Source organism: Gossypium hirsutum, chromosome D11 (genome assembly GCF_007990345.1).
Source record: "Gossypium hirsutum isolate 1008001.06 chromosome D11, Gossypium_hirsutum_v2.1, whole genome shotgun sequence".
Classification (NCBI taxonomy): Eukaryota; Viridiplantae; Streptophyta; class Magnoliopsida; order Malvales; family Malvaceae; genus Gossypium; species Gossypium hirsutum.
The window spans coordinates 48,336,772-48,355,516 of NC_053447.1; the positions used below are offsets into that span (position 1 = coordinate 48,336,772).

The 18,745-nt window shown below is 29.2% G+C and overlaps 1 protein-coding gene across 2 annotated transcripts; it reads right to left on the bottom strand.

Moving 5' to 3' along the window:
• Positions 1–6,565: 6,565 nt before the first annotated feature.
• Positions 6,566–11,365, bottom strand: LOC107913558 (non-specific phospholipase C4). 2 transcript variants are annotated; one of them, XM_016842189.2, is made up of 4 exons: positions 10,587–11,360; positions 7,292–7,701; positions 7,040–7,210; positions 6,566–6,955 (listed from the first exon to the last, which is right to left on the bottom strand). In XM_016842189.2, exons 1-4 carry the CDS (start codon positions 11,279–11,281, stop codon positions 6,630–6,632), a joined length of 1,602 nt encoding a protein of 533 aa, XP_016697678.2. In that variant the 5' UTR covers positions 11,282–11,360; the 3' UTR covers positions 6,566–6,629. The 2 variants fall into 2 exon arrangements, with proteins under 2 accessions (XP_016697678.2, XP_016697677.2); XM_016842188.2 differs by having other exon boundaries at positions 7,040–7,701; positions 10,587–11,365.
• Between the last annotated feature and the right edge of the window lie 7,380 nt (positions 11,366–18,745).

Consider the following 18,745-nt stretch of genomic DNA (forward strand, 5'->3'; position numbering starts at 1 on the left):
GGTCTTGTTCTATAGCGGCGTTTGTGGGAAAAATGCCGCTAAATGTCTTATTCTATAGCGGCGCTTGGGGAAAAGTGCCGCTAAAAGTCATGTTCTATAGCAGCATTTGTGGAAAAAGTGCCGCTAAAGGTCATGTTCTATAGCGGCGTTTTTATATATAAATGTCGCAAAGTTTTGCGGCGTTTATCAAAATGCTACAATTAGATTTAGCGGCGCTTATAAGCGCTGCTATAGGCCTAAAAAAAGCCGCTAAAAGTCTGTTTTGCTATAGTGTTCACTGGCTTTATACCTTTAGATATTTGGACTACTGGTCGAAAAACTCTGCAAATTTATTTATACTTGAGTTGCATCTTTCTATTTTGACTAATCTATTCCTTATCTATATTTCACAATAGATTTATTCAAGATCCTTCTTTTATTTCATTATTTCAACAATAATATTGCATGCAAAACCATTGTCGACCACTTTTATTATTGGTTCGACATTTTCTCAAATTGGCATAATTTATCAAGGTCTCTTATTTTCACTATCTTAATCTTCAGTTTCAGGTACCTGAATCTCTTTTGGATTTTTACTTGTTATTTATGCCTTGGGTCTCTTCTAGAGCACCTGCCTTCCCTATATGACCATCTAGATTTATTATTTTCTTTTATGAGAATTTTCATATTTGGAACTTTTAATGAGTTATCCTAGTTGAACTTCTGGTTCAAATTACTCTCCCTTCTAACTCATTACAAGTTATTATTTCACCCTCCCTAATGTCGAGAAAACTATCAAATCAAAATAGTAATCACAAATCATGTCATAATTGAATCTCCAATACATTTAAAACATATAATAATACAAGGAGACTCGTAATTAATATATATTGCCAACTTTATTCAAATATTCACTCATCTTTGTTATGGTGGAGCAATTGGAACATATATGCGCATACAAAAATTCAAAGATGAGGAATATTTAGCTCTTGACCAAAAATCAATTGCAATGGGGAGTACTTATAACTTATTGGCTTGATGCGTACAACAGGTAAAGCAACATAATCTCATGTTGAAATAGGAAGTTTAGTTCTCATAAGTAATGGTTTTGACATTAACCAGAAGTGTTCAATCAAAAAATTCTCTAAACTATTATGCGCATAAATAGCAAACTTTTACAAAAAATTTTCAAACTCAATCAATAAAAGACTGAGATATAAACTCATTAATATTAGAAAAATGAATTGTCTTAGTTGCATGATCCGAAATTAACCAGAGGCGTTCAATCAATAATTTCTCTAAACTATTATGCGCATAAATAACAAACTTTCACAAAAGTTTTTCAAACTCAATCAATAAAAGACTGAGATATAAACTCATCAATATTAGCAAAATGAATTATCTTAGTTGCATGATCTGATAACAGAGGCGTTCAATCAATAATTTCTCTAAACTATTATGCGCATAAATAACAAACTTTTACAAAAAAATTTCAAACTCAATCAATAAAAGACTGAGATATAAACTCATCAATATTAGCAAAGTGAATTGTCTTAATTGCATGATCTGAAATTAATTATTTAAACAAGTAATCTTGCAAACGACAGGTTGCAAGTTGGTAACACATATGTGATTATTTTGTAGATGCATTTACCAAAATAATATAATATCAAAACCATCTACATGGTGGATGAATGGGCTCATATTCATTTCAGAAATGTAGGACATTAAATCTCAACTTTAGCTAGTGAGTTTCTAACAATCAATTTTTATCGAGAACAAGCAACAAATGAGAATTTTTTAAATTAAAGAATCTTCTGGTTCTTTAATGAATGTCCATATGAATTATCAATTAATTTTCGCATCGTATATGATCCAGAATGGTCTAACTGGTCATGCCAAGTAGTAAATGTATTTGCATCAGTAAACTTTTAGTTTACTTTAATATAAGTTTCAATTGTACTAAATTGTAACAAATTGATAATTTTACTCTCATACCTTTTACTTTGTATCCACATATAAGTACTATTGTGACATTTACTACTGGAAATGTCTAAATCAATATGAATTCTATAATGCCACTAAGTCAATAAATACAATTTCTAAATAATTATATGCAATATTTACTTAAGGGAATATGTCAAAATCTTCAAATGCAAGGCATTTGGTCTAGTGGTATGATTTTCGCTTCAAGTATGAGAGGTCCCGAGTTCGATCCAAAATACTTTTAAAATCATAAGATTTTTGCATAATAAGTTAACTATCAAGAATAACTGTCTAGGCCATGTATAGAAACAAGCCTATATTAAATATATCAATAAAAGTCACATCTCAAAGATAAAAATATGACATAATGAAATAACCATCATCATAAACATGCATGAAATTTAATTCAAAATCCAACCATCCATGCTCATAGAACTTTTCATTTACAATTGCTCATGTCATTTCTCTAAACAATTAACAAATGGAATCATATAAAACGTATGGACTACTACTTTTAACAATTCTTTAAACTAAATCAAATCCAAATAACCATAAAATCATTGGTTTATTAACACAAATTTGCATACTAGATATGTTTTAATCAAATATGTTATTTAATTATAAAACCTACTATAGCAACATAAATAAATTAGTTAATATTCATTTTCATGAACAAATGAGATGCTTAAAACAATATGTAACCCACGTAATCAAAACTTAAAAAGAAAACCATCTCAAATATTTAAACCATTTATCAAGTTGATTTAATATTTAAACCATTTTTTTCTGTGTTGAGTTGATGATTTTTATCAAGAAGTAAGAAAACTAAACTCCAGTAGTAGAATTTGAATCCAATTATAATCTATTAATTGCAAACTGTGAGAGTGGATCTTATTTTCCAGCAGTACAACAGGTATATAACCAATAAATTTTCATACATAAGTTTTCTCTCTTACAAGTTCTCATCAGTAATATTTTTCCACATAGTTTTAATTGAGAACTTATTCTGAATACTGTAGAGTTATACTCAATTTAAAAAACAAACTTACAACTTCAGGTGCATCCAACTATAACAAGCTTTAGATAGAATTACCATATTCTACTGCTGATAAGTAGATATTTCACAGTAAAATATTTTGCTTTCAACCCCTTAATGGGAATGATGACAAAAGATCACAAAGATAGTCACAATTAATTCAATTTAAGAATAGGAGTAATCAATAACTCAATCCTCCCTTTTTTCATCCTTTCAAAATAGATATTTATAGCAACAGTGATTTACATGAAATATAATCTTTTCTTTGTTCACAAACTTAATATGGTATCCATTATAATGAATATATTTTAAAATTAATGCATTAACCATCACAAATTTTGTGCTTTTTAAATATTGATATATTAGCTCTTCTAGAGCTTTCAACTAATTTTGTACTATCAAATAAGATAAATATTTTCTATCTGTAATGATAGAATTCATTACTAAATTCTCATATCCTTCCTCAAAGAATATTAACAAAAACAAAATATTCGGGCATACGCCACATATGTAGCCAATAATATTTCATATCACATTGATAACACAAGTTATCTTTACCCTTTGAAGAGTTATCTTGAGAACTCATTATTCTCTTATTTATTACTATGTTCCTACTTTTAGTGGTGCATTGTTACATCTTTTATTTTATTTTTATATCTGCATTCACTTTAGGGAATGCAACAAATCTAGTATGACAAACTTCTAAACACTTCCATTGATTCTTTATTTCATAATCACCATCGCAAACATACGTGAATTTCAAATCAGAATCTATATATTCATGTTTGTCATGATTAGTCTCCAATTATAATAAACATGATATAATAAATAAATCATAGTAAAAATATACTTGAAGATCTTTTAACACCATCATCGTCACTTTGGATATTATCACGAGCACTATTACAAGTACTAAAATAACTATGCTTTCATAAGAACATACTACATATAACTTATAGAATCTTATGATGCTCTAATAAATTATTTGTACTTTATAATTCAATCTAAAGGTATAATCCAATCATTCATCAATAACAAAAAAAAAATCTTTAAAGGGGACCAATATCACAAAAACTTATATTTTGCATCGACAATCAATATATATTTAAACAATCATTTAAAAATAATATATTATAAAGTTTTATTAGTAAACCTTATGAACATGTCAATATTTAATAATATAACTTAATAATTTGATCAGACTTAAAAAAATAAATAATAATAACAATAATAATAACAATCATACCTCAAAAAAACTAAAGTTACTTATCAATTTAAATTGTGCTATATAAATCCAAATCCATATTGAGATAAAAAAAAAGGTTATCACCATCCAAAGTAACAGACTATAATGTCCTTCTTGGTGTTGAGCCTGTTAGTGTATACTCAAACATTTCATTTGGAGTAATACTCTTTTACCAACTTTAATAAGAAGTAAAACAAGTAAATTAAAATAATCTCAAATTAATTTAACTTAATTAAAAATTAATCTAGATATAAAACACTAAACAGATAAAAAAAATTCCTGCAAAGAGTTGCAAACAACAACAAGTAATAGAGAATCAGGGAAGTAAGCGCTCAATTTGAATAGCAACCAGTAGCAATAAATAGCCATTTGAAGAAGCAAAGGAGCCAACGAAACAAAAAAATAAGAGTAATTTTTGTGGTCAGAGGCTGAATTTTGGTATTATGGATAAGGTTTAATGGTTCGCAAAGTAGTTGTTGATTTAATCCACAACTAAGATAATTAAAAGAGAATCGTGTTGATAATGTGTTATAAAATAAAAGACAGAGAATAAAGAGCAAAGAGGATGAGGCAGCAATGAGAGAACGTATTTTATTGATCAAACGAAATATTTACAAAGCTTATCTAAAGTCTCTATTTATAGGCATAAGAAGTATAAATGAAGAAGACAATTACTTCTAATAACTATTAGAATTTAAAGCACATCAAAACTTATCTTGATTTTGATAAACATCCACTTAATAAGATATTCATAACAGTTTTAAATTTATGAGAATAAATAAAAGATAAAAAGTAAAATTTTAATTTAAAATAAATTCCCAAAGTCATCAACACTTCACCAGAGGTGAAGAAGCAACTAAATGAGTTCTTTGTCTTCGTTTTATTTTTCGTTGCCAAAGAGAGATGCAAAAAAAAAAAATGTTTACTGTAGATGTGTTGTTTATTTGGTTTAATTGTATTTCAACAATAATAAGATCATGATTTTATTGAAATGAGTAATTTTAGAATTACACTGGAAAGCTTGTTTCATAAGTAATGTTAGTGCCTCGTTGAATTAGATCTCATCAAATCGAAAATTATATTGAATTTTTTTTTCGAAAGTTAAATTTTTCAAAAATAAAAAATAAAAACACCGTGATTAAAAAAAAAGCGCTTAATTTCATCACTTTAACCTAAATCAAATAGTTTGAGATTAACCCTAAATGTTAAAACAATCTCATATGAGATTTACTGCATGGGGGGATAGAGGATATTCTCTCCACTGAAATCATCACTTTAGCCTTGTCAAAACACTCTCGTTATTCTGAGAATGTTAATGGGAAAGTTCTAGTTTTTAATTCTAGCTTGTGCAACAATCAAGTTTTGATGGCAAGAAGTGAGAGTGAAGAGCAGGTGAACGAGGGGATTAAAAAAATTTAAATCTAAGAAAATCTTTGTTTGAAATTGAGGAAAAAAGGATTGAGGGGCTTGAATTTAAGAGGAATGGGAGAGGAAGGAAGTGTAAAAATAATTTTTCGAATCCTATGTCTTCTGGGGGGAAAGCTGCTTACAAATCATTATCCGACTCCGATGTTCAAACTCTAAAGAAGAAATAATGGAAAGAAGCTTCAGAGGCGTGGGAGCTTGGGAAAAAAATTAGGACTTAGAGTCATCGGGGATGAAGACGATGTTATTAGAGAATTAATGGAAATTGAAGAGAGAAGAGTTAATAAGAATTAATAGGCAGTCTTGGGGGGTGTCTAAGGTTGGGATGGAATATTTTTGTTTTTATCGCATGGATCTCTTTTGTAAGGGGATTATTGTTGCTTTGGCCTTGTGTTGGGGTTGATTTTTCTTTAGATTCAATGTTTGCTCATGTTGCCGTTTTACTGATATTTTCTTCCGAGTTGGATGGTGCTGCAGTTATTTATTTATTTATTTGTTGAGGATTAAGGACGAATGTCTTCGTCTCTTTTTTGGTTGGTCTTGTGTCTTTCGGTTTGTTGATTGGTGCATGGCTTTGGAGTTGTCATTGGGTCTTTGGTTTTGTCATGGAGGAGTATTTAGGGTTGATCTTGTCCATCTGTTTACGTTGGAGTTAGGTGCATTCGCTTTGATGAATTTCTGATTTGTGGGCGTCATTCTCTGCCATAAGGCCGTTGGTGTTTCTTTTCTTTTGTAGTGTTTTGTAGTGTGCGTTGTATTGTCTTCCGAATGCTCCATTGGTTTTTTGAGTAGTGCTGGATTCGTTTTGGTGTGTGTTCTGCTTTCGAGTTTTTTTTCTGAAACCCTTTTGTGTAATTGATTTTGAAAGAGGATGGATGGATACTATAAATTTATTAAAACGAATGAGTAAATATAAAAATATCTTATCCAAACATAAGCCCTAAAACTGTAAAGATTTCAATCATGGCAGACAAGACATTTAAAAAACTTGTAAATAAAAGATCTGCCTTTTGGCCTTTCAACTTGTTTTCCTAATTCAACAATCTCAGATTCATGGATCCCTCCCCTTTGGCATTCATCACAGAACTTATTGAAAGCACCATTCACATACTTGGCAGCCTCTGCAACTGTCATCTTCTCCACAAGTTTGTGTGGATACATGTCACTTTTATGGTCTCCATTCAGCACTGCTGCCATTTGTACTAATTCTTTTTGGAAATCACTTAATTTCGCCGTCTCTTTTGCTTCAGTAGGTCTCATCTTCACCGGTTCGGGTAATGTAACTGCAATACACAGTAGATTCCAAGTAATTAATTCATGAGTTCTAAAATGCCTGTTTCTCTTTAAATAGTGATAGACTTATTTACCAGGACAATCTACTCTTGGGTTCTTCCTGTTTATAACACCTTCAAAAGTAGCAGCCCAAGCATCACGCTTTGTTAGGAACTCTTTCAGGTTGAAAATCTTTTTGACAGTTGCAGGAATTGATGAATGCTCAAATTGTGAAGTAGGATATGGGCCTAAAGGCCTATGTATCACTGCAAATTCCATTACCATACACACATGATCTAAATAACCCAAGTTAAACGACAACAGTAATGGAGACTCCCTAGACTTACCAGTTCCAGGTTCAATCCATGGAGAAACAAAAAATGTAGGAACCCTAACACCAAGCCTATCAAACTTGAAATGATAAGGTTCAGGACCAACAATATCATCAGGGCTAGGGACCCCATTTGTAGGTGTTGGAACATGGTCATAAAATCCACCATGTTCATCATATGTGATTACCAACAACATTTCTTTCCACTGGGGGCTACTTCGTAGTGCCTCGTATACTTGCTTAACAAATTTTTGTCCTTCTGAGACATCATGGGACGGATGATCGTCGTTCGCAGGCACCGACAAGAGGTCAAAGTATCGTTGTTCGACGACCACGTAGTTTGGAAGCTTCCCTTCTTCACAATGTTTCTTGAAGTGCAGATCAAATTGATGAAAGTTTTTTAAGTACTTCATTTGTCTAAGGTTCCTGGTAAAATCGACTTCATTCTATCAGATTACATATGAGATTTTTGAAAGTTCGGTGTATTGCTTTGCATATAAACGTGAGAATTTATGAATTTAAACGTCAAAATGACTTTTTTTATTAAGATTTTTTTATAAGAGATAGGAAATAATGATTGTTGAAGATTGAACAAGAGATAAAAAAAAAAACATAAATACTTTTATCACTTCACGTGTGAATGTGATTTAGTAGGATCTAATTTGAACACAAGTACTAACATATTTTTCTTGTACCGGACGCTAACTTGCTGACTTGATGACACCTTAAAAGCTAATAAGATGTTAGCTTAGAAGACATTAATTAAGCAAGTTGTGTTAGGTAGGAGCATTTCCAGTTTAAGTGAGAAAGTTTCCAATTTTAAATAACCCTTTTTTTAAATCGTTAACTAGTCTTAATACAACCAACATCAACATTGTTACTAATGCAAAAGAATATGAGTTTGAGTGCAATTATCCTCTAATTTTAGGGTCGAGAAAAAATTGTAAATAGTTTGAAGAATTGCATTAAAAAATTCTTTTTCAAAATCTCTTTGAAAAGCTTAAATAAAAACTCAATAAATAAATTTATTTAATAAAAAGATTTATTAGACTTATAAATAATAATCATGTTAAAAGACCTTTACTTTTTTAAGTTTAAAAACTTTTATAAAATTATTTATATAATAACATATAAAAAGTTAAATTTTATTGAATTATTTTTCATTCACCCAAAAAAATAAAAAAAAAGGAAAAATTATTTTAGATTTCAATATTAAATATTTATACAATAAAATTATATTATATATAATTTTATAATTAATACATTTATATAACTCAATATAATGTATTTTCTGTATACTAATTATTATTTATAAGCTATTATGGTGAATATATTAATTAAGAAAATAAAATATATGAAAATTAAACAGCAGGAGTATTAATTTTATTATATGCCAAAAAATTTGTACTGTACAAATGCTTAATGATTAGAGATTATTTTATTATAATATTTGAATTATAAAAATCATTGATATAATTTAATTATGTTTATTAAATATTATTTTGAATAATATTATTTTATATTAATTGCATAACGGAAAATCATATTATTTGATATATTACAAAAATTAAACATATAAAATCATGTGCAATGTATACGACACATATTGTTGGAAAATCAAATACTAAAAATCAAATACTATTTGTTGGAAAATACCAAAGTAACCACATATTGTATAATTACACAAGTTAATTATTTAATTATTTTTCAAATAAAATATTAATGATAATTGATGAAATAAATTAAATTATTAAATTTAAAGAATTTTATTGATCATTAAATTAATATTTATGATATAAATTATGCAAAAAATAAAACAAAATTTGTGTCTATTAAAATCATATAGAAGATAAAAACAAACACTATACCATATAAAGAAGTAATAAATTCAGTTTTGAATTTAATAAAATGAATGTTGGTTTGAAAAATGTAAGAATTAAATTATGAAAAAAAAATAATTTTGATATAAAGCAAAATTCTATTGACATATTAAATGGGTGAAACTTACTATAGTTAATTTTACATTTCACTTCACTTTGGTAATATATATATATATTCTCTTTTATAGTTAATTTTACATATTACTTCATTTGGTGATAAAAGTTTTCCACTCTTTTATTCCCCATTCATGTGTTGGTTACCCACATCAAACTAATTAATATTTTTTAAAACAAATTTAACCATCATCACCCCACAAATTTTTAATGCAAAACTAAACATCTTCTCATTTCAAAACATTTATATAAACTTTGATGATTTTAATTTCACCATTTTAATTTCATCATTTTAAAGACAAAAATAATAAGATATAATATATATATATATATATGAGATAGAAATACAGCTATAAGATAAAAAAAATTTTACGACTACCATAACCTAATTTGTACCTAAATGAAAAAAAAAAGAAAGGATTGTATTGCATGAAACAATTATGTCATGTTTATTCACATTATACCATGTAATCGTATGTATAAAGTGTCAACTATTTATTATACATAACATGTGTTAGTTAAATGATAAAATATATTTTATATAATTTTGAGATAAGAATAGGATAATCAGGTTTGAACCCGTGTAAAACGAACTTAGCAATTCATTAATAATTGAATTTGTTAATAAATAATTATTTTATATACAAATAAAAAAACTCCACAATCCATATTAAGAAGCTACTAAGTGTCCTTGAATTATATTTAGAAAATAAAAACTAAAAGAAATATATGGGTCAAAATATGTTAGTTAGTTTTTGTACTTTGAAATTTTTAAAATTTAGTCCTCGTACTTAAAAAGTTTAAAATTAAGTCCTTTTACTTTTTTAATTAAAAAAAAACACTCAATCTTATCATTAACATTGTTAGTATTCTTCGTCAAAATCTGTCAACTTGGCATGTTGATTAGATTGTTCTCATATGACGATGTGCATGGTTAAAAGAAAAGAAACATGTTAAGCTAACAAATTTTAACAGAAATTACCAACAATGATAATGATGGAGTTAGAATTTTTAAATTGAAAAAGTAGGGGATTGAATTTTTAACTTTTAAAATATAGAGACTAAATCTCAAATTTTTCAAAAATAAAAAGGCTAATAGGATATTTTAACCAAATATATGTCAACTTCCTAAACCTAGTTCTTAAAAAATAACCAATAACTCTTATTTTCATTATTTTAAATATAACTATTTATTTATTTATTATAAATAAATTAAAATTAATTATAAACCACATGATAAAGACTTATGCACGCACCATGTATATGTGTATGAGTAGCAAACTATTTAAATAAAAAAATAAATGAAATAACAATTACCTGAAGAACAAGGTGGAGGGAGGGTATTGATAATATATCCCAAAACTAAAACCACTTTCATCCAATGACTCGAATATTGTCTTTTGAGGAAACCCTTTGATCAGCTTTATTGCGTCATTGCTCTCCTGTCCATACGATGTAGCTGAATGCACAAACATCCGGTTCGGTTGCGTTGAAGCCGGCACCGACGCGAACCACCGGTCACATATTCCGAACTTGGACGCCAGCTCTTTGTAAACAGGCACCGCATCAGGTTTAAACCCTTTCATCACTGCCTCTGCCATTCCCTTTTCGGTCCTCTCAGCGTTTTGAGCGAACCCATTCATTGTGGGTTCATGGGGTGGGTTAGGGAGGTCAGAGCTCCAAGGGTGGCCGAATACTTGCTCGTAAATGGCTTGGATGGAGTGAGCAGGGTCAGGGTCTACGTACTCGGAATTGTCTTTGAAGAAGACCATGGGTGAGTTCGGGTCGGATGTGGAAATGGGGTTAGATTCGGATCCGGTAACGCCATCGATTTCAGGGTTTAGGGACTTGAACCAGCCTAGCATGTGATCGAATGAGCGGTTTTCTTGGACCAATATCACTATGGTTTTGATAGGATACGAAGACGCACTATTGCTGCCTTGGGAAACCATTGTTCTGTTTTTGTATGTTCTTTGCTGGTTTGGAATGGGTTGAGATATATATACATACATATGCAAACTTAAAAAGAAAAAATTTGGGTAAAACAATAAAAAAACAAAGAAATGATAGGATATTTATTTGATAGAGTTTTGGAGAGGGAAGAAACCCTACTAAGATCACGATATTTTCGATTCGAGAAACACGTATATACATTGAACTCGAGATTTAGTTTAGTTGATTCCTACAATTAGAGCATAGATAATCTTCTCAAAGTTACATAAAACATATACACACATGGCAAACATCATTTCTTACATACAGAGATTTAGAAAACGTGAAATATGAGTTAATACATGTGGCAGATAATTATGAGTTCATAAAATAATACTTCGCATTTTCTTGATGGAAGAAGTTTTTTCCCTTAAGAAAGATATTGATAATGGAGAATATGCTTTGGGTCGCTTGTATACCAAGTGAAAAGAATGTGCCTAAATAGAATTTCCGCAAAACCAGGGGCGAAGAGGTCTACTATGTTGGTTAGACTGATGTAATTCTGTTTATGGACTCGCCCCTTTATGGCGTTTTATAATCCAAATATCTACATGCTGGACAATGGATACAATTTTTTATTATTGGATTAGTTTCGTCTATTAACCAGATTATAATTCAATTCAAAAATATCCTATAACTCTTTATTCTTTATAAATTTAGAATATAGTCCTTATATTTTTATTTATAAAAATTTAGTCAATGTATATTTTAGATTTCAAAAATTAACTTCAACTGTTAACATTGTTAAATATACATTCATCACAACATCATTTTCTTACTTACATTGCACCCAAGTGTATTTCCTTTTATTTCAAAATATCACACTAACAAATTTTTTTTAAAAAATAACAATGTAAATAACTGGACTTGAATTTTAAAAGCTGAAAAGTGGATAGACTAAATTTTTAGAAATAAAAGTACATGAACTAAATTCTAAATTTGTGACGAGTAGAGAAACCTATGACATATTTTAACCAACTACAAAACCACGCTTTGAAGGGATTAAAGGAGAAAACTACTTTCATGCTCTCCTCCGAAATGGGAGCTACCATGCTAGCTTTGTCTGTATAAGGATAACCCAATGAAGGTTTGAAAGGTTAACACTTAAGAGGCTTCTACCTTAGACGAGGTAAATAGGCTGGTGGAGAATGAATTAACAATTTCTTCAACTCCCTCTCTACCGGTGATCTGTAATAGTTCGTTTTTCAGTGGTATCGAAAATAGTGATTTTAGGACTACAATTTTGATGAGAGAGTTCATAAATATATTTAATTAATATTTATGAATTAAATATAGTATAATAGTGAATTGTGATTTAATAGGTTTTATTAATTGATCAGTTAGTTAAGGTACAAGTGGTGCATACCGAAAGTCAAGTGGTTTTAAAAAATGAGGTATCAGAATCTCATTTCGGTAAATTGAGTCTGTGGATATTTTTATTAAATATTTAAGGAGCTTTTATATAGGTGAATTGAAGTTTGGTCCAAAATTTTTAGTGATTAGATGACTAATTAAGGTATAAAGACTAAATCGTAAAACTATAAATTTAGTCACTATTAATTTTTATTAGTTAAATTGCTTATCTAGTAAATATTTAAGGTTTAATATAGAAATTATGCCATATTTAATTATAGTTGGATGACTTGTACTTAGTTTTGTTATATTTTATATGTTAATTTAAAGTTAAATTAATAATAGTACAGTTAAAACATAAAAATAATGATCATCTTCTTCGTTTCACCAGCGAAAATAGGAAACCAAAGCATGAGAAGACATTGTTAAAACTTCCCAGGTTCGGCCAAGTGCATGTGAGGCTATTTCTAATCCGTTTTTCATAAATTTTATATTTTTGAAATCATTGCAACTAGGTCCAGCTAACTCGTACCTTCATTTTCAAAATTGATATAGATTTAAAAAGTTATCATTGATGTTATTTGAAGTTTTTGAATGTTTATGGTAGATTTTGGACATAGAAATGAAATATGATTAATTTGTTAAGTAAATTTTGTTAGTTTTGAGTTAGGGACTAAATTTTGAATATATTAAAATTGGTATGAATTTTTTTGTAAATTGTGATAATAGGAGGGTGTATATGGACATAATTGAAGCAAGTTTAAAATTTGGAGTTCAAATTTGGAAGATATAATAAGTTCGGTTTTAGGGACTAAATTGAATAAAATACAAAATTTTAGAGGGCATTCGAAAATGAAATTAAAATTTTATATACTTATAATAGGATGAAATAATATGTTTGGAAGATAAATTGAATTGAATTATCGAATAGATAGAAAATTGGACCAAATTGAAGAAAAATAAGGAAATGATAAGAATTATTGATTAGTCCTTAGAAAGTTGTTTGATTGTTGTCTTAACCAGGTAAGTTCATACGGTATATTTGTTTTAAATTTTTATGCATTTGGAATTATAATTGTAATGATGTTTAATTGAAATTTTAATTGTTTATGCTTCGATAAAAAAAGGGTGAGATAAAGAATTAAATTGAATACAATGAATTGCAAATTGAAATAATTATGGAATTGACCTTATATTGGGCTAAAATAGAATGTGTTAAGTGATGAGGTAATGATTTAATGAAATGATCTGACTTGATTTGATTTAGACTAGTTGATAGTGATAAGGACTAAATTGAATATATATATATAAAAAGTGTATCTATATGTGTGTGTGTGTGTCCAATTGAATGCATATAGATATGGTTGATGTTTTCATGAGTACGGATGAATGATTTGATGACGAAAATATATGTGAATTGAGATGTTGATTGATAATAAATTGATTAATGAATACCCTATTAACTATTCGAGCAGAGTCAAATATAGTTGGCATGCCATAGGATAGGAAGAGTTCAGAGTTACTTCAACTACAAGTCGATGAAGAACTAGGTGCCAATTTGTTTTGGTTATACCGATTAGACACTGGGTGCCAAACTTACTGATAGCACTAGGCGCAACTATTTGCTTCGAATTTATCTGATGAGGCATTGGGTGCCAAATTGGTATGTTGGTTGGATCCGTATATCCATCCAAGTCCGAGTCGTATTAATAGGAAAATAAGTGGTAAAAACGAAATATATGATATTTGAAATGGCAAATGACGTGAAATGGAAGTGAAATGTGAAATGGAATATGAAACTATGAAATGAGTTGGGAACATTTATTGATTATGTTCAATGAATCCATGAATTTGGAAATTGAGATGGAATATGATTCGTAATTAGTATTATGAAATGAAATAGTAATTGACATTAAATTAGCAATTGATATATATATTTGGTATAAAGATGAATTGATATGAAATAGGAATAAAGTTTATCCAATTTAATATGAATTTGATTGAGAATTCAAATTATGAAATGAAAAATAATGTTTGACATAATTTGAAATGGGATGTATTAAGGGTAGATAGGTGGTATGATATGATTAAGATAGTGAGATGATTAAATGATTGTTTATTTTATGAATGATAACGAAATGTTGAATTAAGTGAATTGAAATGTTATATGAATGAATTAATATATAGTATGATAAATGTTGAACTCACCTTTTTAATATGTGATTTGCCATGATAGGCAAACTTTATCAAGCTAAGTAACATGTAGTGTATAATTATAACTGAGGTAAGTTATTTGGTTTTAATACTTGTGAAATTACTAATCAACTGTAATGCTTACTCTCTTGTTTCATTTTTCCTTGTAGTGTTAATTAGCAGAACGTGTCAAATTTGAAATGGGATGTATTAAGGGTAAATAGGTGGTATGATATGATTAAGATAGTGAGATGATTAAATGATTGTTTATTTTATGAATGATAACGAAATGTTGAATTAAGTGAATTGAAATGTTATATGAATTAATATATAGTATGATAAATGTTGAACTCACCTTTTTAATATGTGATTTGCCATGATAGGCAAACTTTATCAAGCTAAGTAACATGTAGTGTATAATTATAACTGAGGTAAGTTATTTGGTTTTAATACTTGTGAACTTACTAATCAACTGTAATGCTTACTCTCTTGTTTCATTTTTCCTTGTAGTGTTAATTAGCAGAACGTGTCAAATTTGAAATGGGATGTATTAAGGGTAAATAGGTGGTATGATATGATTAAGATAGTGAGATGATTAAATGATTGTTTATTTTATGAATGATAACGAAATGTTGAATTAAGTGAATTGAAATGTTATATGAATGAATTAATATATAGTATGATAAATGTTGAACTCACCTTTTTAATATGTGATTTGCCATGATAGGCAAACTTTATCAAGCTAAGTAACATGTAGTGTATAATTATAACTGAGGTAAGTTATTTGGTTTTAATACTTGTGAACTTACTAATCAACTGTAATGCTTACTCTCTTGTTTCATTTTTCCTTGTAGTGTTAATTAGCAGAACGTGTCAAATTTGAAATGGGATGTATTAAGGGTAAATAGGTGGTATGATATGATTAAGATAGTGAGATGATTAAATGATTGTTTATTTTATGAATGATAACGAAATGTTGAATTAAGTGAATTGAAATGTTATATGAATGAATTAATATATAGTATGATAAATGTTGAACTCACCTTTTTAATATGTGATTTGCCATGATAGGCAAACTTTATCAAGCTAAGTAACATGTAGTGTATAATTATAACTGAGGTAAGTTATTTGGTTTTAATACTTGTGAACTTACTAATCAACTGTAATGCTTACTCTCTTGTTTCATTTTTCCTTGTAGTGTTAATTAGCAGAACGTGTCAGGCGGATTATTGAAAAGCTCACACTATTCCAATATTGATTATGTAGTCTTTTGACCATATTAAGGCTTGGTTATGTGTGGCATGTACTTAGGAGTTGTTTTGGTTTACTTATACAGTGATATGGCTTGAAACCCTTTTTGGTGTGATTATGACAAAGAATATACTTGTTGAAAACATATGCATTAGTAAATGGTTTGAATTGTGTATTTGGTATTTGAGACGACATTTTGAGTATGCAATTATATAGGTAATATGATGTCATGATATAGATTAGTTGGTTTGAAATAGAGGTATATAATATTTGGCATGTACCTAAGAGAGTTATGTGGTTGTATATGTTATGCTTTGAATGAATTTAGCATTTTAAATGATATGTGAATATGTATATAACAATGAGTTTGTTAATGATCTTGGTATTTGGTAATTTTTATTGATTGTTTAGGTATGTATGTTATAATGCTTATGTGGTGATAAAGTAACTTGTTTGAAATATGCTTAGTAAATGAATGGTATGTATATGATAGGTTTGAATGAATTTGGTAAGGTATTATGCATGCTTGAATGGTTGATATTGAATTATTATCATAAGGTGTTATAAATAAATAAATGGGGTATGTTATGTTAATTGTTTTGAGGTGCCTTAGAGGGCATATTGGATTGTTTTGAATATGGTATTATGTTTAAATTTGAATTGTTGGATTTAGGTGCCAATTGTGGCATATTGTTTGTATGTTTGTAATGGTTTGAATGAGTTTTATGTAGGTTATTTGTGTACCTATATGCATCTATGAGCTAAGATATAGATTTGGGCATGAAATGAACTTCTAAATTTATGATTTTGACCATCTGGGTAAAAGTATCGATAGTAGGGACCAAGGTATTGATACTTGACCAAATGAACAGTGTTTTCAAAATGGCATAATGCCAAAATGGTATCCATATTGATTTTTTGTATCGATACCTTTGTTAAAAATATAGATACTAGTTCCTTTTGTATCGATACTTAGTTCTAATTTTTGAAAATTTTTAGATTGGTCCTTAATCATGCTCGAATCTATTAAACTATGTTTGTATGCTCAATTTAGTCTCTGTTTGGTTAATAACTTCTATTATGCGTGTATTTAGAAAATTTTGATGACTTAAATTGAATTCAATGTTATGATTTGCATATGAATGTTTCAATAACTGTAGTAGCATCTTGAACGTGAATTTTTCCCTTTTAATGAGCCAATTTACTTAGAATTTCATAAGCCATAAGTCTTCCTTCTATTTGAGGATATCTTGATATTACCTAGTAAATGTGACTTAGAGTGTAAGAGGAAGTCATTAGGCTAAATTTTAAGTGTATTATCAATCTCCTTTAATCTAGCAATTAGTTTTATTCTCTTTATGAAATACATCCCCCAACATGTTGTGGTTCCATTGCTTAAGAATGTGGGTGAAAGTCCAAATGGTCGTAGGAAGTGACTTGTTAGATCTATCCAGACATTAATTTGATAAAATTTGATTAAAATCAAGGTGATCAAGCCACATCTTTTGAAATCTAAAACACCTATTGTATGGGTATTTAGATTTATTAGTCAGTTCCAATAGGATTGACCTATGTTCGGTCTTGGTTTTTACTATGAGCAACTTTGGCATTCTCAAATAGCAAGCACAATAAAGGACTAGCAAACACTAAGTCAATTTATTTTTTGGATAAGTTGGCTAATTGAGCTTAAGTTAGACCAATTGAGTTAAGGGCCTTTAAAGCCAAGATCCACAATATCATAGCAATTCAAACAATTGTGAATTCTCTAAGTTAGACTGGGGAGATCAATCTCTTACCTTTCTTATCTTGACTATATGCACATCATTAAATTTACCCACCATTAGTCATAGTAAGGCATGCAATTGAGCAATCTTTTTGAAATTTTTCCAAAGAAGCCGTCTAAACTTAAATTTTGGGCTAGCATAAATGGAAAAAATAACCAAGCATGGTCTGAAGGGTGTACCTTTACTAGAACGTTTATTACCTACTTTGTAGTGCACAACTCCTCAAACATCACTAAATCTATGTGCCAAAGGATTCAAAGTCTGCCTTAAATTCCAATAACATTTGTAATGACCTAGGCACCAAATAGAGTTGACCCATAATATGGCTTATGTCTATACATTGCACCTTAGTCTTGGCACCAATTATAATTCGAGGATAATGGATTTCCATCACATCTCTTATAGTTTTAGTGAATTTCGTGCTTCTAACCCCTATTATTACAAATGATTATTGACATTGGGTTCATAATCTAGGGTTATCGAGCCTATTGTATTTGTACATACCCATAAAACTTAAATTTAGGGCTAGCATAGATAGCAAAAAATAATCAACCATGGTCTAAAGGACGTACCTTTACTAGAACATAAATTTCTTGCTCCATAGTGCACAACTCCTCAATCGTCACCAAATCTAATTGCCAAAGCGAAAGTCTGCCTTGAAATCCAATAACATTTCTAATGATCTAGGCATCAAATGGGAGTTGACCCATAATCTAGCTTATGTCTATGCATTGCACCTTAGTCTTGGTAACCATCATGATTTGAGGATAATGGATTGCCACCAAGTCTCTTACAATTCTAGTGAATTACAAGTTCCTAACCCCCTATTGTTCATTACAAGTATTGAAATCAGGTTCATAAATCTATGGTTGTTCTATTGGGATTTAGTGCCCTTAGTGTAGT

What these genes read in the sequence shown, in the direction of transcription:
- LOC107913558 (XM_016842188.2), bottom strand. Translation starts at nt 11,281, where the DNA reads ATGTATGTATATATATCTCAACCCATTCCAAACCAGCAAAGAACATAC. An exon ending in CCCTCCACCTTGTTCTTCAG is followed by an intron (nt 7,702 to 10,586) that starts GTAATTGTTATT and finishes CGATTTTACCAG; the next exon opens with GAACCTTAGACAAATGAAGT. An exon ending in CCCAAGAGTAGATTGTCCTG is followed by an intron (nt 6,956 to 7,039) that starts GTAAATAAGTCT and finishes TGTGTATTGCAG; the next exon opens with TTACATTACCCGAACCGGTG.